The sequence below is a fragment of the Paroedura picta genome, chromosome 9, assembly GCF_049243985.1.
Source record: "Paroedura picta isolate Pp20150507F chromosome 9, Ppicta_v3.0, whole genome shotgun sequence".
NCBI lineage: Eukaryota > Metazoa > Chordata > Lepidosauria > Squamata > Gekkonidae > Paroedura > Paroedura picta.
This window is the reverse complement of record NC_135377.1, coordinates 60,723,020-60,743,751: the sequence shown is the minus strand read 5'-3', so window position 1 is coordinate 60,743,751 and position 20,732 is coordinate 60,723,020. Positions and strand designations below refer to the sequence as shown.

Here is a 20,732-nt window from a genome sequence, read left to right as displayed (position 1 = left end):
TGTGTTAGGGTTGGAAGGTGTTCCCACCCCCAGCCATTGGCAGGGAATGGATGGGTAGGTTTCAAGGTACAGGTTGGGTAAATCCTGGAGATTTGGGGATGGAGCCTGATCTCTGTACCTTGAAACCTCCTTAGGGGAGCTGATCTCTGTAGCCTGGAGATGAGTTGTAATTCCAGGGGAACTCCAGGTCCCACCTGGATGGTGGCATCCCATTGAGCAATTGTCCTGTTATATTCAATGCATGTACAGCTGAATGTTTCACTGAAAACTCACACTGGTGCACTGGTTCTGGTTTCATTAGTCAGAAGTTTATTGCATGTGGCCATAGTGAAGGGAACCCACGTTGGCTTTCTCTTACAGACACACGTACAGGGAGGATGTACATGCGCTCGAGAACTCGAGAACAGGGTGACTCTGGAATTAAAGTGGATTCCAATTAATTGCATGCCAGTTGGCTTTTATTACTTTTCAATGTGTGCTTCACCAAAATCGAGGAAAAGGGAGATATTATGCCAGGCATTCCAGCATTAGCAAAATTTCATGTTAGTTGTTAGCTCCCTTTAGTAGTCAGATACTAGAATAAAAAATGGACATATAAGTGGCAATGAAGCATAACCTCAAAGAACAGGACAGATTTACTGGACAGTGGTACATATTGAGAACTGCTCTGCATGCTTTCAAGCTATCTCTGATTCCCCCCCCCCCCAATAGATACACAAGAAAAATTATTTCTTCTTTCCCTTGCCCATCTGGTGTTCATGGCTTGTCACTTACCTGCTGAATAACAAGCCTGGCTGGGTGAACTCAAAATACCAGTCTTGGGAAAAGACTGCCAAGAACATATAACAGCTCATCAATCAGGAGCCTTCCTGGATTCAGTTCCGTTTCAATGGCAGGGAACGTTGGCAGGGACTCAAGAAAGCAAAGCTCAGCAAAACCTGGCCTCCTGTTGAGTAAGTTGGCACCTGATGAGGGCAATGCCCGCACAATGGCGGTCCTACTTCATCTAAAATGGGGAGGGGCTGCAGAAAGGCCCTGTACAGATGCCCACTACCCTGTCTACACGTCTCTTATTGATCTCTCTTGTAATGTAGAGAGAGGAGGGAAGGGTACATGGGGTGGCAAAGGGGAAAATCCCTAGGATGGAACACCCTGGACCGCATCCAACCCACAGGGAATATATCAATATCGAACCTAAGAAAAACTGATTGTACAGATGACTGAACTGCAAAACGGACGAGAAAGACAATCAATTCAACCCTACTGTGTTTCAGCAATTGCCCCATGCTGAGAATACATGGCCAGGGCTCTCCATGCGTGCAAGTGCAGCAGACTAGCCTCAAGCTTCGTATGAACATGGGGTGGGGTTGCATGCAAAATCTCCATTGATATAAGTGATTTATGCCAGTGGAGCAAAACTTCTCAGCAGTGTGCATCAATGAGTACTGTAAAAGATTACTCTTCTTGGTATTTTAAAAGCCGACCATGTTCAATGTTAGGAAACCATCCAGCATTCACACATACTAGGATTAATGAACGGCCATGTATAATATTATTATTGCATTTGTATTCTGCCCTTCCCCAGGGGATTTGAAATATACAATAGTATAAATGTTAAAAAGAGCAGTCTAAAACAATACAAATTTAAAATCCAGAAGCTTTAATTAAAACTAATTTGTCTGGCCATCTTCTGCTCAGAGGGGAGAAGAAGGGGTGCCAGACATTGGTACAGATAGCATTTAACTGGATATAGTTTGGGTCTTAGGTAGTTAGGTGGGAAGGCCAGTGGAATTTTAGATGTTAATTTTCAGTGCCTCAACCACAGGCCTGGCAGATCAGCTCTTTCTCCAGGCTTGTGGAACTGTCCAAGGTCCCACAGGGCTTGGATGTTACCAGAAAGAGTGATCCTCCGGGTCAAGGCCAAGGCAGAAAAAACCTTGGTCCTGTCTGAAGCCACTTTAATTTCTTTAGAGCTGGGGATCCTCAGCAGATTCTGGTCTTAGTGCCCTTTGAGGGATGTAGTAGGAGAGGAGGACTCTTGGGTACAAAGGTCCCAGACATCAAGGGTCAGAGCATACATTGGTAAGCAGAGGCCACTGTAGATGCTGCAGACAAGTGGCTTCCAGATGAAGTACAGGAACACAACCCGGCAAAAATGGAGTATAATACTATGGAGTCCAAAGCAGCCATTTTCTCCTGGGAGAGTGATCTCTGTCACCTGAAGATGAGTAATAATTCCAGAGGATCCCCAGGTCTCACTGGAGGTTGGCATTCCTACAAATCATCAGCTGTGATGTTTGTTCTAAGCTGCTAAAGAGCTCTTCTGAAAAGGAAAGAAAAGCTGGTGATACCTTCTAAAACAGGGGTAGTCAAACTGCGGTCCTCCAGATGTCCATGGACTACATTTCCCATGAGCCCCTGCCAGCATTTACTGGCAGGGGCTCATCGGAATTGTAGTCCATGGACATTTAGAGGGCTGCAGTTTGACTACCCGTGTTCTAAAAGCATGCTGGGCTCTGGGAAGCCTTCTTGGGGAAAGAAGACCCAGATCTTCCTCTTACTGATTGCCCATCGTGAAGCGATGAGGCACCTAAAGCACTGCATCCTCAAAGGGGAGAGGTCCCAGACTACAGAGATCAATTCCCCCGGTGAAAATGGATGCTTTAGAGGGTGGGGGGGGATGACTCTCTGGCATTGTACTGATAGGGACAAGTTGCCCCTTTTTACTTTATGAGAGTAAAAGTTTTTCCTTCCAGGGCTTCAGTTTCTCACCCTCGTGGTTGGCCCTCAGGTGCACCCACGTCCACGCCAATGCTTCAAGACTCAAATGTAAATCAAGTTTATTGCCTTAAAGAATGTTGCACAGCATCAATCACTCAATTACAGGCCATGGGCATAAGACAAATGAACCTTAGTGCTGCTATCTAAAAATCTGGCTATCTAAAGCTTAGAACTTACTGTCTTCAAGCATCCCTGGCCAGCCAGCAGACTTCAGTCATTCATCTCACCCATCTTACAAAACAGGATGTCCTCACAGTTGCAGCTGCATCACAGTGCAAGGCAGGGTGGAAGAACAAAACGAGGAGTCTATGTACCTTAAAAGCCATCTTTTCTAGCAGACAATGCCTCACAGCAACTCAACAGCCAATTGAAATCAGACAGTTAATTTGCATTTCAGCTGAAGAGGAGGGGGGGGGGGAAACTAGGAAGGGTGGAACCATCTCTCAAGGTTGAATCTCAGGGAACCCAAACTGCTCACAGGTGTTAATCATTTGCAAAGGAAACCTTCTAAATAAGCCAGGATACAAACAACACTTAAGAGGTCTGAATCAAGATTCAACCATCTCATTAAAACCCGGGACTTAGGCTACCAAGTTCCTTACAGTACTCCACTGGGTTCCCTGTCCTCCTCAGGCTTCACCCCGAAATCTCCGGGAATTCCCCAATGTGGGTTTGCATTCCTACTCTCCCTCCCCCCACTGAGGGGGGGCTGGCAACCATAGCTGGGAGAGCAGAAGTCAGGTGACAGGCCAACATCAGGGCTGCTCCACACACGTTTTACCCCCACTGCTCCCATGAAGAACAGGGAGAGCCTGAAGAATCCCATCCAAATACTAGTCAGGGCCAACCGTGCTTAGTCTCCAAGATCCTACAAGACTGGTCTGGCCTGGGCTATCTGGATCAGGGCCACCACCTATAACTGGACTTAGCTGGACAAGTACAAGTATTTTTTTTAATGTCTTGAGTCAGGTTTAATTTTACAGAATCATAGTTCACCTGTACTTCTTGCATTTTGCAGATTCTTGACCCTGCTTCTTATTATCTATACCTCCTACATAATGGGGCAGCTTGAGGAAGACGCACTGATTGTGTGGAAAATGGGGAAATGGGCCTTCATTCGCAGCAGCTTAATTTGCTTTGAGCGGAGTGCTCCTTAGTTGAGTTTTACAGCTAGTATTTCTAGGGATGCCAGTTCCCAGGATGGACCTGGGGATCCCCCGGCCTTACAGCTCGTCTCCAGGAGACAGAGATCAGTTCCTCTGGAGAAAAGGGATGCTTTGGAGGGTGGACTCCATAGCATTATACTTCACTGAGGTCCTTCCCTGCTTCAAATCCTGCCTACTCCACCCCCAAAGTCTCCAGATATTTTCCAGCCCAGAGTTGGTAACTCTAATTATATTTCCCAAGGCTTAAAAGCTCTTAAGGCAACAAACTTTCATTTCCCACAACATAGATTCTCCACCCTCTCCTCTTCAAAGAAAGCCATAACCTCCTCCATTGTGTGACTATCCGGCTTTCAATATTGGACAGGACAGGACAGGACGGGACAGGAAGAGATTTAAGGAAATCACTCCGAAAACATTTCTGAAGTTTTGCAATTAACTTTGAATGATTGTAGAAGGATGGGGAGCTATTTCTCCTCCCTGGTCTGGCCAGAGAACAATCACATCCACAACCTGTTGCCAGGGGTGGCCAAACTGTGGCTCTCTAGATGTCTATGAGAACTACAGGTTCCATGAGCCCCTGCCAACATGTGCTGGCAGAGGTTCATGGGAATTGTAGTCCACAGACATCTGGAGAGCTACAGTTTGGCCACCGCGTCTAGTCTATTTGAAACCAACATAGGGATGGATGTGAAGAGCATGGGGTATAAGTAAGAAAAAGAGGATTCTTCCTGCTCCTGCCACTTTATCATGCCCTGAGACTAATTCACACCCAAAAGGAAGGTGACACAGGAGCACAGTGAGAAAAGGAGGGACTTTCATTTGTGTGCTTTGGTCCCGTTTCCCCCTCCCTGCCAGAAGTGTATAAACACAGAGAAGGAAAGAGGGCAAGTGGTCACTGCATCACTTAAGGAGCTGGGATCTGGCCCAGAGGGCTACAGTTGCCAGCCTCGAGTTTACTGCCAGGCTTCCATATAAATCAGGGAGGTGCAGCTCTGGGTTTCTGCTAGGGCTGGCCATTGGCAAAGAAGAGTTTCTCCAAGTGGAAAGGCACTTCCTCCTTCCCATGCCACCCTCACCGAGTATTTCACCACGTTTGTGTTTTCAGAAAGGAAGATTTGCTCCCGAATCTCAATTAGCTATGCACGAATGCAGATGATAATGTTTCCAATTGAGAGTGTTCCTTGCACAATTCTCCTGGTGTGTGGCAGCAGGGGAAAACGTGTCTGCCGAAACTAGTTAGGCAAAATGTACAGTCAGTTCACAGAATGGGAAAGCAGAGTTTGAAGGTACATGGCTTGCCAAGGAAGTCTACTGGCGTTTGAAATGATACACAAATAACAAGTAGTACAATACATGACAAAACAAACAAACAACAACTGTAAATCCCTCAAGTGAAAGGAATGCTCAGTTAGAGAAAAACATATTTTAGGTAGAAAACATCATGAATCTACAGCAGAATTTCCCAAACACTGTACCGCAGTACCTTACAATACCTTGAAGACCCCTTAATGGTACTGTGCCTGCCCTTTCCAGTTCTGAGTGAAGAGAAAATATAAAGGATTAAAAAAAAAATTAATTCTACCTTTATTTGGGCAGGCTGACCTCCCCCTCCCCCCGTGGCCTATGATGAATCTCAGGGGGTGCAAAGGGGAGGAGCCCCAGCCATTTAAACCTTCATCAGCCAAAGGCTTGTTATACTTCTGGGAGGTGTGACAGGGTGGTGTCATCACAGGGACAGACAGGTGACATCACTTCCAGATAACTCAAAGCCTGAAAAATATGTCAGCGCTATCTCCATGGTCAAAAGGTTGAAAAAGGCTGGTCCACAGTGTAGAACATTTTCTTTATTCAGATGCTTTCCTCAAGGATGCAATGAAAGGTGGTTATGTATTTCCTGAATGTTAATTTTATAACCTTGGGTAGGATGAAACCTAAAAAAATTCTAAAATGGTGGCCCTGACCAGGATAGCCCAGGCAAACCCAATCCCATCATATCTCAGAAGCTAATCAGGGCTGACCCTGCCTAGTATTTGGATGGGAGACCTCTAAAGGACACTGGGGGTCATGATGCAGAAGCAAGGAATCCCAAACCACTTTCAAACATCCCTTGCCTGGCTACCAGACAATTCTCAGATCTCCTGACTACACTGCACACAACATACAACAATTAATAAATAATAATCTGAAATGGTCCCAGGATGGATGACAAAGGAGCTCCATTCAGAAACTCAGGATTCTGCTGCTTCTCCCTAAAAATACATCCTAACTTTGGGACAATTCACAGAAAGTGGAAAGATCAGGCAATGATCTTCCATGATCAGGCAAAACCCATGGGGAAGTTTACACAAGCAAGCTTTGAGACGATGACAGGGATCTTGAACAGATGGACTTCCTGGTCATTTGTGCTCAAAATTTGTCACACCAAGAGGTTGCTGTAAACTCTTAATTCCATCAGTGCAGTGTAAGAAATGAGAATGGTCAAAGGGCATAAGCATGCGGCGATGCTTGTCTGCTCTGTGGACTTGCAAGGCTCTATAACACAAGAGGGCATCAGTTCTATAGCATTCCAAATAAAAGACCTAGCCTTTACTCCCAAGAAGCATCCAAAACCCTAGGATCGTAGGAAAGAACAATAACCAATTTTTATCCCTGTAGCCATAAAGAGCCTTATTACTGACAACAACAACAACAACAACAACAAAAATCCTAAGTGAAAATTCAATCTTGATTCCTACCCTTCACAAGGATTTCAAATCTCTGTGTCTCTAACACGATACCTATCGCTTCCAGGCAAAATGGCTTGCAGAGGTAGACTGGAGGTCAACATGAAAAGACAGCAAAGCAGAATCATTTCATGTTCCAAGTAAATTATCAGCGCTATGTATTCAGCCCCCTCCCCATTAATAAAGACGTCTGTATATTCCCTTGTACATCTGTTCTTACCCGGTACATTCAAGCTGAAGATCATGCTACATTTAAAACAAGACTATCCCTTTCATAAAAACCTTGTGACATGAATTCAGTCCACAGTATTCTATTCAACAGCTCACGCAACTCGCCTCGAAATGCCATGCCCAATGGCAATTTCACCCTTGCAAAAACAATCTCCATATTGCAACGCACAAGGCTGCAAAGCATCAATGTCGGATCGAAACATCTGAAATAACTTAATCACTTAAGAGACAGCTGACACAGAGAACGACCACAGAACAGGACAACATCCAACACCACCACATTTGGAAGGGAAACACAACCATGTCAGAGTCCTTCTGAGTCAGAAGAATAAAGGGGGGGGGATTAGCTTAAAATAAGGCACCCACCTAAATGCACAGACTCAGACTCATAGCCGGAAAGTTGAATATTCTGCCTTGCAAGCTCAAACTTCCTCTTCTACAGCCATTCCTCATAACTCCAGCAACAGGATCGTAATAGAAAGGAGGCTGTGTGTTGCTGTCTGTGCAGCCAGCCCTGGCTTAGTTAGTGTTTCTGATTTAAAGGCAAAAGGATTGGGAGGGGAGAGAGAGTAAGCAGTTACCAGCTTGTGTTCAGTCATTAGCTGGTCTGACTCACTCCTCTGCCAGCAAAAGCATCAACGATTCTGTTACCCTGGTAAAGTTACAGAAGAGAGGAGAGGGAATGTGTGTGTGAGAGAGAGAGGAGGGAGGAGGCCAAAAGAGAGTTGCAGCGTCTGACTCCAGCGTCAGCTGCGTTCTGACTACAGGGATCAGGGGAAAGAGCTGCTTGTCAGAGACCTTGCTAGCTGCTGTAGGTGAGAGAGACTCTCTTTTCCCTTCCTTGGAGCATTCCGGCATTCATGTTTGCTCTACAAATATTTATGTGCTGCAGTCCCCCAGGCCTTGGTGGAGCAGGGAGCTTATTTTTCATGTTGGAGTAATAGAGATGCCACAATAACTGATCATAGAATCATAGATTTGAAAGGCCATCCAGTCCAACCCTCTGCTCAATGCAAGATCAGGTGAAAGCATTCATGATTAGAATCCTAGGGGCCATACAAGCCATCTTTTTCTGACCCTTTCCTCAATGCAGGATCAGCCTAAAGCATCCAGGATAAGGATCTGTCCAGCCACTGCTTAAAGACCGGCAGTGCGGGGGAGTTTGCCACCTCTTTAGGCAGCCGATTCCACCGCTGAACTACTCTGACAAAAGTCTTATTGGTATGAACTGAATGGTTTACAGGAATGCATTACTGCACACGACAAAAGCTATTGGACAGGACTTCTCTCTTAAGGAGCCAAGTCTGCTTCATCTGCCCATCAACCAAGCCCGTGTTAATGGACTTGTGCTCCCAAGTGGGATCCAAGGACCTTCAGCAGTTTCATGTTCAGGTGGTTCCAATTAGTTGGATTTTGCTCAAGCCAAAATTCTGGCCAAAAGATGACATTCTCTATCTGAGGATGGCAACAACACGCAAGAGGAGGGTGCATGGGAAGACGAATGAGAAAATGTAGCAGTAATTAAAAGTAAAAATAAGAGAGTCATTTCCCCACATCCCTAAAATGTGATTGACAATTGCATTTTTAATGTACATTGAAGTCAATAAGATGAGAAGATAAAACTTGTCTTAGGATAGTTCAAGGTGGGTAGCCATCTTGGTCTGCGGTACTTTTAAGATAGCATTTGAATTGGAAAGGGTTCTTGTCCTTCACTGAACACCATTCTGTTTTCCCTTGAGACAGACTGTCTTTTGATATGCTTAAAATGTTATAGGTACAATGATCATATCTTAAGAGGCATGTTTTATTTTGGATATATATGGTTAAATGCAAGCCATTTTACTTAAACACTTAAAATGAAGCAGTATAAAATGATTAGTCTTCAGGCTTCAAACAGACCACAAAACAACTTTTTTTTAAAAAAGGAAGCTCTTTCTTAAAAGTCTGAGTAAAGGAAATGTTTTAGTTTGGCACCTAAAGAAAAGGGGAATGGGCAGGGATGCCATCCTCCTAGAGTCTCAAAGTTATTTTCATCCCTATTGGCTGTTGGCCAACACACACTTCACCAGTTTCTTGAGAGCAAGTTGTACTTTGTTTAGACACATGAAGAAAACAAAACAGTCCAATGTTATGCAAGAACTTGGGGAGACTATCATTTGGGACATTTTCTCCCATGTTTTCTTGTTTTTAATTTAAGGTGATCAGATTTTAACATTGGTAAAACGGGTCACCATTGACCTGGGGGAGGGGGAGTTGTTGATTAAAAATTTGGTTTATATGGAGCAACAAAATTGTTCATAGAATGCATAGAATGCAAAAATAGTATTTTAATATCAAGCAACTAGCAATGAAAAGAGACTTCAGGCTACTGCGCAAAGGCATGTACAAGGGGGAGCATGTATTTAATCATGTACAACCCCAAGCTTAGTCCTGGCTTAACCTCAATATGTCTTCCTTGCACTTAGCACACAGATGGGCTAGAAACACCCACTTTCATGTGTTTACAACTGCATGCATTACAACTGATCCCCAGACTATAGATCAGTTTCCCTTGAGAGAATGGCTGCTGTGGGGGGGAGGGGGGCACCATATTGCATTATACCATACTGAGGTCTCTCCCCTCCCCTCCCCAAGCCTTGCCCTCCATAGGCTCTGCCCCCTAAATTTCCATAATTTCTCATCCTGTTGCTGGTAGCCCTAAGACTCGCACATTTCAAGCACGAGAGCTTTGGGGGGGGGTCCTCCAGCTGGAGTCACTTTTAAAAAAGAGTTTACAGAATGGCTGTCCCCCCACATGGCAAGAACTAGTGAAAATGATCTTCTGCTGCACTGCATAAATCAACTGCCTTTTTTACTTTCTCTTCTACAATAACTTGATTCAAAATGTATTTAGGACTTTATTAGGAAGGAGCAGCGGCAGTGCAAATACAGTTTATATAGCTATGGTGATAGTCCCTCAAGGGTGTGGGATCTTTCTGGAATTCAGAGTTGGGGAGAAAGCCAGGTTCCCCTGGAGAGTTAGGGGACTCCAGCCCCAGAGAAATCATATTCTGTCCTGGTAATGGGACTTTTTCCATTACTGGCTGAGTGGAGGTGAGTTTCCTTCCTGGAAACATCCATTTGCCAAGCACCAGCAAGGGACAAGATGGATGGCTATTTGCATAATCTGTGTAGGGCCCAAATGGACTGAGAAATATACTCTAAGACTGAAGCGAAGGAGACAGAGTGATTGAAGTGGGATTGCACCTCAACATTGCAGTAGAGCGAGGGGAAACACACCCTGCTGGGGCAGAAAGGGTTAAAAGATCTGGACACCCTCTTCGGCAGTGCTCAAGCCAACATAAGGGACATGGGAGGGAAAGGGAGTTGCATCTTCCCCAACCAGCTTCTATTTCATATGTTCTAGCAGGCTTCTGTCCATCCCAGCGAGGGGATGCTAAGGTAACATTTATGTCCCTGAAGCTCAGATTTGGATGTGTGCATGCTGTTAAGTCACAGTTGCCTTATGGTGACCCTGTGCAGTTTTCAAGGCATGAGACGTTCTGGGGTGGTTTGCCATCGCCTGCTTCTGTGTCACGACCCTGGGCTTCCTTGGTGGTCTCCCATCCAACTACTAACCAAGGCTGAGCCTATCCAACTTAGGTGAAGCTTAGATTAGCCTCATACACTTTATGTCCTTTCTCAGTTCTGCAAGACTCCTTCAGTGCTGTGATTGTGATATGCTTACTCCTATGTACATGGGCTGTACAGTTTAATGACTCATTGCAATGGTTCTTTCAAGAGTTCAGACTGTATTCAAAGAGTTTCACCTTCGCACCTGGCGGCTATCTACCATAACCCAGTCCACAATCTACCTGTAGATTGCCATCTTCCAGCCTCTGATTTAGATTTATGACCTTTTCTCCATTTGCACAAGAAACTCATTTCAAACTCTTATCATGTGACTGCAGGCATTCTGTGAAATTTGAAACTAGGTTGATTTGATATACAAAAGCATTTAAAAAAAAACAACCCCAAACCTCAGCTGCTACTTGTGTAAAGAACATGCCTCAAGATAGTGTTCAACATTGAGAGCATGGATCAACATGTAAAATTTTATCTGGGCTTTCAGGAAGCTGTGGAATCTAATGTTCCTCTCCCCCCCCCCTTCTCTCATCCTACTTGTAGACACACACAAGCTATTCCTGGACAAACATTTGATATAATTTTTCAGTAGCAATGAAAACAACCTAGGGCATTCCAAACAATCCAGTGCATTCCTTTCCTTTCTCTCCTTTATTTAGTGTTATATCTGCTAAACCCTAAAAAATGCATTTTTTCTTTGGAATGATCTCTCTCTCTCTCTCTCTCTCTCTCTCTCTCTCTCTCTCTCTGGACAGAGAACAGGCAGGGAAGGGGAAGTCAGTCAGTGTCTTTCTTGGCTCACCTCAGCTACCTCTTAAGAAATGCTAATATGATTAGTTAGAGAGAAAAGGAGTGTCCAGTCCCCCAATCCAGCAGGGAACAGAGATTTGGAGGAAATAAATACTAGAAAGATTTTGGGAAGAAATTTCTGGAGACTTCAGGAAAAGCTAACCAGGTCTGTGGAAGGGGAAAAGGAGAAGAGAAAACTCCTAGAAATAAGGAGGAAGCTTTCTTTGGTGCTGAATCCATGAGAGTAGACAGATCTTTTAACTGAGCTCTGGAGGAGGCAGCTGTTGATCAAGTGCTGTCTGGAAGAGCTGGAAGAAACTTCAAGGGAATGGAAATTCTGAAGCTATCTGTAATTTCTAAGCTAAGTAGCTTGTTATATATTTTAATGTGTGATACAGCATGTATAGAGAGAGGGACTAAAGAATTGCATTTTACCCATTTCTTTTTAATCCCTTGCTCAATCTGGTGCTGAGTTAGAAGTATGCTAATGAACATTTTCGTTTTACTAAATAAATAAGTAAACTTTTGATGCTGGTCATGGTTGTTTGTACCAGACAGACCTCCACTGTCTTGAACATGCTATTTTAACAGGTACGCTGGGGGAAGGCAGGCAGTTGGCAAGTGGCTATTTCTCCAGACTCCCAAAAGCAAACATTGGACAATGGAAAGCACCCTGATGCAAATTTATCCGTGTTGAGGTTCACTCTGGTTTGTATTACGTTTACATTAACACAAATGGGCTGTTCACTAATACATCAAAACAGAGTATTTGAACACTGTGCATCAATTATCTTCTCAAGCAATTGTCTGTTCTAGACTCAGGTTCTTGCTCTCTTGCAATCTGTGCTGATAGCTCTCCTGCAATTTTGAGACCGTTTGGGAATAATTTCCCACTGTAGGAACAATTTGTGATAATCCTTATGAAAATTTATGAGGGGGATGATGCTATGTGTGTTGGGAACAAATAGCATGCCCTTGAATCATACCAATAATGTGCCCATAACGATGAAAAGAAAATAGGGGACCACTGTGGTTCTTGATAATAAAAAAATATTAATTACATGTTTAATTCATTATTGGGTTGACTCATCATAACAACCAATTGGTACTTCTGATAGTAACATAATATCCAACTAGCAAATCTAGGATTGCAACCTCCAGTTGGCGCTGGGCAGGATTTCCAACTTTGAGTTGGGAAATATAGGGAGATTGAGGGAGGGAGCCGGGGGAGAGCAGGGTTTGGGAGGGAATAATGCTATGAAGTCTACTCTACAAAGTAGCCATTTTATCCAGAGGGACTGGTCTTGGTCATCTGATCAACTGTAATAGTGGGATGTCACCATGTGCCATCTGGAGGTTGGCAACCCAGCACTGGAATGTATGAATTTGAATTTATTGTTGAAGCCGAAGCCATAACAACCATAAGCACTGTAAATCTTCCAGAATTACAACATATCTCCATACAACAGAAAGAAAATGAAAGGGTAAATACATTGAAGAGTGAACCAGTTTTAGACCCCCTAATAGGGAAGGGCATGAATTGGAAAATTCTGGTTTGGTTCGGAGTATTTCACCACTGAACCCTTGAACCAGACTGGTCCCTAAATGAACTGGTTGATTCGAGACAATCCATTTTACTTCTCCCTGCTTACAAGCAGGGGGAGAGGAATGGACCATTGAAATGGCTGCCAGCCCTTTCAATTACCGATTTCACTTCCCCATCTTTGAAGTGGGAGGGAGGGAAATCAGTTGCTGAAAGCTAACAGCTTGGTAAGTCCACCTGTCAGTTTTAGGTTTAAAAGGCTGGAGGACATTTAAAATGGCCATTTTGCAACCCCCACTTCAGAGCAGGGGGAAGTAAAATAAAATGCTCAAATGGCTGCCAAGACTGATAGGTCTATCTGCCAGCCGCCACGTTTAAATGGCAATTCATTTGAGAGAACTCAATTTACAATGAACTCAATTTACAATGAATAAAAATATATTTTTATTAATACAAAACCAGGAAGGGGGCATGTTTCCAAAGTGAAATCAGAACAGTCCTCAAGAAACATTTCTACACACTACTTGGAATGAGGTGTATTAAATTGGCATATCTGGAAGGGAGAAGTCTCTCCAATGATATATGCTACACACAGGCAACTTTTTCATAGAGACCATTCGTAAATATGCCCCCTGTACAACTCCAGAGTCTAGAATGCCAACACTCCAGGTTATCACCTCATTCTGCTAATGTGTACAATGGATGTGAACAATAGCAGCTCACTAGCAAGGGTAACTTTGAGACAGGCAGTAGTCCCTTAGGGGAGGAATTGTCCCCTATCTGCAGACTTTTGCTGTTGCTGTTGCTTTGTGGCTCAGCTCCCTGCACAATGTCATGTTTGCAAAACCTTGTCAGCTCTGCCTTCCCGCACTGACTGTCATGCTCACAGGTCTTTAAAGAATATATAGAAACAGAGAGAAATATGCTAATCGGGAAGGAAAGTGGTTTTCTCTCTCAAAAATCTGAAGACATGAAAATAGTACATTTTGTGCTCCGAGTCCTTCTTGCGTGCCACTCACCACCAAACCCCATGGCAAAAGAAAAGCGCTTCTAAGCTAGCTTGATAGCAATGTGCATTCCAGGTTCTCACAATGCTTAGCAACCAGAACAGGCTGAGCAATCTTTAAGAGCATGCCTTCTGTGTGTAAGCATCTGAAGGGGTTTTTTTTAATGTTCTCTAATGAATATGCCTGAAAAGCACCTAGAAATGTATGTAAAAAGGCAATTAATGCAAACGCAATAATGGGACTAATGCTACTGGTCCTAAAAATTCTTCTAACAGAAACAGGTGGCCTATTCAGTTGTTTATAAATAATTAGCTTTCAGGAAGACATGTGCTCTCTGGATTGTAAACCATGGCTCTATGAGCATGGCAAAGGGTAGCATTCAGATTCAGGCACAGATCCTTCACTTGTATCCTTTTATTCCACTCATCAACATTTGAAGCCTTCTTCACTCCTAAGATCCCTTTTCTCCTACTTAAGAGGCTCTTCTTTTGGCAGAATTCGAGGAAAGATGTTTCTGGGAGATGTGACAGGATGCAAAGCCTTAAATCCTGATATTCTAAGATGGGGGGGGGGGGGAATGACACCAGGAAAACAAGAATGAAATTACCAATCAGTTTCAAGATTATCAACATGGAAGCTGGAGCTGTTAAGAGAGATGACTGTGTTCAAACAGCCGGTTACAAAACAAAAACATGGATATACAGGTTATTACTTCAGTTTGAAACAGAAGACGAAAAACCGAAAAAATATGCAATTAAATGGATGCAGAATTATATAATTACACAACCTCTCTTTTCCTTTTGTATAACACACACACACACACATATATATACATACATATAAATACTAGAGCCTCTTGTGGCACAGGGTGGTAAGGCAGCCAACATGCTGTCTGAAGATCTGACCATGAGGCTGGGAGTTCAATCCCGGCAGCTGGCTCAAAATTGACTCAGCCTTCCATCCTTCCGAGGTCGGTAAAATGAGTACCCAGCTTGCTGGGGGGTAAAACAGTAATGACTGGGGAAGGCACTGGCAAACCACCCCGTATTGAGTCTGCCAAGAAAACGCTAGAGGGCATCACCCCAAGGGTCTTGCATGACTTGGTGCTTGCTTAGGGGATACCTTTACCTTTACCTTTTATATATTAAAATACATTATTACAGGAAAGAGAATAAATAGGCACTTGGGACCCACTATACTAGCAAAGCAGTCACATTTTATCTTCTTGACACGGAGTTTACAGGCCCAGATGAAGGGGGGGGGGCTAAGACAGTTTACTAGAATTCAGTTTCGGACTAACATAATTTCAAAATGTTTTCCACTTTAATTGTTATTTCCTCTTGGTTGTCGTAAGAGAAAAGGAAAGGACGGAAACAAGCAATGGAGCAACTGCGTATTTGCAATGCCCCTGCAGTTTATCTTAGTCAGGCTTTCTCAACAGGGTTTCCTGAAACCCTGCGGTTTCTTGATGGCCCTGGAAGGGTTTCCCGAATGGGTGGGAGTATATATTTGGTTAAACATTTATTGGGTGATATGACCATATATGGTCATGTCAACTTCCCCCCCCCCTTCCAAATATCCCATGAAGGGATTTCAGATCTGATAATTACACCACATCTGGGCTTTCTCGAAGTCTGAAGAATGTTTCAGAGGTTTTTCAAAGAGGCCTGAATCTTGGGAGCACCAATAACCTTCCAGAGAGAGATTTTGTTTTGCCAGGCATTATTCAGGGTATTTAAAATAACAGGGACCATATATTTATAAGGTCAAGTGGAAAGTACCTCTACATCAACAGTAAATATATGGTAAATATTTGAATAAGTGCTAGTTTGAAGTACTGGTGCCAATAAACTTCTTCTGCTGGCATGTAAAATGCCATCACGATCTGGCAATCCTGCCTTGACCTGAATAGTCCAGATTATCTTGATCTCAGATCTTGTAAGCAAAGCAGAGCTGGCCCTTGCTAGTATTTGGATGGGAGACCACCAAGAAATACCAGGATCATGACAAAGAGGTGGGCAACGGGAACCCACATCTGAATAATTCTTTCTTTGGAAAGCCAACAGGGTTGTCATAAATCAGCTGTAACTTGACAGCACTTTCCAACACCATCTGGGCTTCAGCCACACAAATCTGCAGGGCGGCTACTGGAGCTCCCTGATCATCTTCCAGATTCTGCTTCCCTTCTTGGTGCTCTTCTTTGCTATATGCATACCAGCCAGGAAGTGAATGAGGTGTTTGTAGAGTTGCTCACCCCCAGGTGGTGGCTTCAGGGATTACAACGGATCTCCAGGTGATAAAGATCAATCCACCTGGAGAAAATGGCTGCTTTAGAAGGAAGGACTTAAATGCCATAAAGTCCCACAACTCCCTAAACCTTGGCCTCCTCAGGGCCCCACCCACCAAATCTCCAGGGATTTCCCAGCCAGGTGCCTGGCAACCCTATGGGCATGTCTCCAGCCTGAAGGAGAACAACTGGTCAGTCATTATGGGAGGGGAGCAGATCCATTACTGATTCTTTCTACAAATGGAAGATTCTTCTGCCCATAGATGGATGTCTTTGGAGCCAATCCATGAATTGTAATTAATGAAGATGGGGGGAACATATGCATCACTGTGACATGATGTTGTGGTTAGTAGCTGACTAGGAAGACATTTAAATGTCTACTTGGCCATGAAAAATACTGACATACCCTGAACCAGCCCCCCCCCTCCTTCTGGTGGCAGGATAACAGAGGAGGACTCCATAGAAGCAGGAAGTGCCAGGGAAACTGGTTAACGAGGGCTCAACAACAGGACTGTCATCCCCCCCCACCTGCAGTGCTAAGATCAGACTGGCAAGCACTAGCCACAAAGCAGTTGAACCATCAAGACCTCTTTAGAGGACTGAAACTTAAGTAGTCCAGAAGCAGCTCTACTTTTTCCAAGTGCCATTTATAGGGTCTTGAAGTGCAAGGACTTAGTTGAGCCGTAATCCTGTGAGAACCTATGTGCAGAAAGGAAATGTGGCTCAATCCCTGGACGTGGGCTACAAGCCAGACACTTCTACAGTGCCTGCCTGCCATCTCCACTGATCCTGTCATGACCAAGGCCTGGCACTATGATGTAATGGGATATCACTCTCTGGAGCAGTGTCATGATGTGATGGCCTGTCAAATGAGATCCTCAGTCATGGTGTCTGGATCTTGAGACTCAGGGTCTGACAGGGCTCCTAGCTCTTCAATTGGAACAGTGCCCAGAGTCTCTGCTCTTCCTCAGGTGAAGAGTGTGTTCCTCAGGCTAACCCTGGAAGGGTCCTTATTTGGCTTAATCTGTCATACCTTTATTGGCATAAGAGTGGCAAAGCATGAATACTGAAATTTTAAACAATTATAAGTATAGATTCCATAATGGAAAGATTTTCATTTAAAATTGCCAGCAAAGACTTAGGCACTTTTACAATTGTTGCTGAGTCCTTAACAGTTAGTATAGTTTTAATCTAATGTTTAATTAGATTAGTATAGTTTTAATCTAATGTTTAATGTAACGTTTCTCATCAACACAGATAGATCTCAATTTCTTCTAATATTCAGCTATAGGGCAACAATATAGAGCAAACTTAGGGCATTCCACGAGCATGTGGTATAACATGTCTTGGACATGCAAGGAATCTGTAAAGTCATCTTCAAATATACACCTCATGTCAATTTGAGGGAAAGATGTTTAGACGAGCTAATGGTAAATAATAGTAAAATAAATAACAAATTTTATCCAGCTGTTGGGGCTGAAGGAACAGATCAACGTTGTTTCTGCCATCTATTTTTGGCATAAATGTATCTCTGCTTTGTATATTGCTTTCCAGTTTTTGATCTGCAGCATGTTTATCCTCTCTTTATTCCAAAGAGACTGAGGCAAACTCAGGGCAATTTATCTGCTTCTCTGCGTTATCCTGAAATCAATATCTCAGAGATTAGAAGCTCTAGATGCTATTAGGCTCTTCTACTAAGTGTATGTTCTCCCTGTTTCTGGGATATTCCTTTAACATACAAAACCATGCCCATGTATCTTCATTGTTGTTGTTAGTATACATACAACTATGTAGTTTTTGTATCTGGTAACAGGGCTGCTTTGTGGGTGTGGCCAAAAGGTATATCCCCCGCAGGGCTTTACGCTCTGCGAGGGCAAACCTACTGGTCGTTCCCGGCCCCAAGGAAGCCCGCCTGGCCTCGACTAGGGCCAGGGCCTTTTCGGTCCTGGCCCCAACCTGGTTGAATGAGCTCCCGGAAGAGCTGAGGGCCCTGCGGGAATTACCAGCATTCCGCAGGGCCTGTAAGACGGAGCTCTTCCGCCAGGCTTATAACTGAGGCCGGGCGGAAAGAAGATCAGCCCCCCCCCCTCACAAACTGGCGGTAGAGAGCGTCACCCCCCACCGTAGATGAGGATGCGGAGAGCAAATGAGTAGGCTACGCCATCGCTGTTACAATTATTGTAAATCATTGGTTTTTATTGTCATTTTATGGTTTTAGGGGACTTACCCACCCACAAAGCAGTCACCTGCATAGTGGAGGGGGGGGGAATGCCCCATTCCTACACTAAGCAAAGATATGAAATAGTGCATGAATCAGGACTCTAATCTTTTAAAAATGTAACCTAGTCTCCTCTCCTCCCCCTTTAATGTAACCCATCAGCATTGTGTAAAGGTTTAGGGTGGCAGCCTCTGGTCTAGAAAGATGGGTTTGATTCCCCACTCCTCCACATGTAAGCCAGCTGGGTGACCGCTCTCAGCCTCACCTACCTCAGAGGTGTCTGTAGTGGGGAGTGGAAGGGTAGATGATTGTAAGCTGCTTTGAGACTCCTTTGAACAGTAAAAAGCAGGGTACAAAAAACACTTCTTCTTCTAAAAGCCACATTCATTCCCAATGTGTATAAGGATAAAGGAGAAACAAAGAGCCTGACACACCCCTGCAGGTAAGAATCTTGTGATAATGGAAGATGTCACAAACTTCCTCCAAAGGGACTTGTGTTCAGCAGAGCCTTGAAGGAACCTGTTATAAAATGTACGTTCCACAGGAAATTTTGGTTGCCATGGCGATCAACAACAGGACATTCCCCGTTATTTTCGCTGGGATGCGGGGTGTACCATATGCATTCCAAGTACTCTGGGAATGTGAGATAAACGAAAGAGACAGAATGGTGATGAGCTGTGAAAACTTTCAGGACAAATCGGTCTCAGCCTCCCAACAAGTGGAATAATTTACACATTAAGCTGCCATAGCGACATCAGTGCCAAAGAATAACATGATGAATAGTTTCATATAAATAAGATTTTTTCCCCCGGAAATGAAAGATGTGTGTCTTAAAACATAACATTTCTCACAAATGAATGTCTCTGGAAACATGTATACATTTTATTTTAAAATAACACAGGCTAAGCCTTACCAATGCATTTATTATTATGATTCCGTATTCAAGGAAAATGGATAATTCTAGGCATGGGGGTTAGGGACTAGCTTGTCATGGTCATGATGGCATCATTGTTGGGTGAAGAAGTTTTGTGATCCAGGTAGTTCTGCTGTTTGGGTAACTGTCATCCTTACAATTCACTAATTTTTAAAAAAATATATATGGATACAGAAAAAGAATTTCTAGAGGCACTGAAAACAAGCCTCTATCCAAAATGAAATGGGCAAGTCTGAATCAGAATCCTTCATACGTTTTACAAAGTCCATCTAAACGCTTCCCAGCATATTGTTTTCAGTGCTTATACTACCATGATACCTTTCTGTTTCATTACGTTTAAACTAAGGGGCCTTTTAGTTTAAAGCTAACATTCCAACTGGGGAAAATCCCCATGCCCTAGCTAGGATTGCCAGCTCTGGGTTGGGAAATACCTGGAGACTTTAGGAATGGGGACGGGAATAGGTGGGATTTGGGGCAGGGAAGGATCTTAGGGGAGTACAAAACTCTGAAGGTCCACCCTCCAAAGCAGCTGTTTACTCCAGGGGAACTGATCTCTGTCATCTGGAGATGAAATATAATTCTAGAGCAGGGGTAGTCAACCCGTGGTCTTCCAGATGTTCATGGATTACAATTCCCATGAGCCCCTGCCAGCGTTTGCTGGCAGGGGCTCATGGGAATTGTAGTCCATGGACATCTGGAGGACCACAGGTTGACTACCCCTGTTCTAGAGGATCCCCAGGTTCCACCTGGGGACTGACATCCCAAGTAACTCCCAACTGTTAACAGACAGTCGGGGTAACAGCCCTTAGGATGTCCAGTGTGTTTTTACTGGGATCCTATTTCAGTTGACTCTCTCAGACACCTGACAAGAGAAAACAAGCAATGGTCAAGGATAAAGACCGCAGCATCTGGAAGTCTCGTATAGTCTGTTGTGCTTAGGATATCGAGTCTATGTATGGCTCCAAATCCAAACCAACAGACAGTCTCATTAAGGGGACTCATTAAATAGCATGGGAGAGAGCACTGAACCTACTGGCTCGCCCCATAACAAATCCCACGCTGCTTATTCTTTATTCCTTTCAAGGTAGAGCTGCTTAAAAACAAACCAACCCTCAAACCTACAATTTCCATATCCCCATTCTACACAGCAGTGAGTGATCGATCGTATCAGAGGTGGCAGAGAGGTCAGAAAAAACCCTTAGTTCTTGCTGCAGTGGTTCAGAACTTGTCTAGCAGAAGCAGCAAAGCAGTGTCCGTCCTGCAAAGTCAGACTGAAAAGGGTCAAGGGAAGACATGTCATTCAAGTATTGCTAGAGGTGCTCTGCCACGACCTGCTCAGTGATCTTATCTGAGACTGGTAATTCAAAGGCTGCTCTATACTTAACCTGGAGGTGATAGTCCACAGCAGATTCACCCCCATCACAATAAC

General features: G+C 43.9%; 1 protein-coding gene across 7 annotated transcripts in view; it reads right to left on the bottom strand.

The window, feature by feature from the left end:
- Positions 1-20,732, bottom strand: part of RIPOR2 (RHO family interacting cell polarization regulator 2) — a 114,803-nt gene that overhangs the window by 49,971 nt on the left and 44,100 nt on the right. The window contains exon 1 of one of the 7 annotated variants that reach the window (XM_077352997.1): positions 7,268-7,612. The exons of 4 other annotated variants lie outside the window; for them this stretch is intronic. Coding sequence is in view for 1 of the 3 variants with exons in the window: in XM_077352996.1 (XP_077209111.1) it covers positions 2,959-2,971 (13 nt within the window). In the remaining 2 variants the exon portion in view is untranslated. Of the gene's footprint in view, positions 1-2,958; positions 3,016-7,267; positions 7,613-20,732 lie in introns of those variants that run through there. 2 more of the 7 variants (XM_077352998.1, XM_077352996.1) reach the window with 2 other exon arrangements.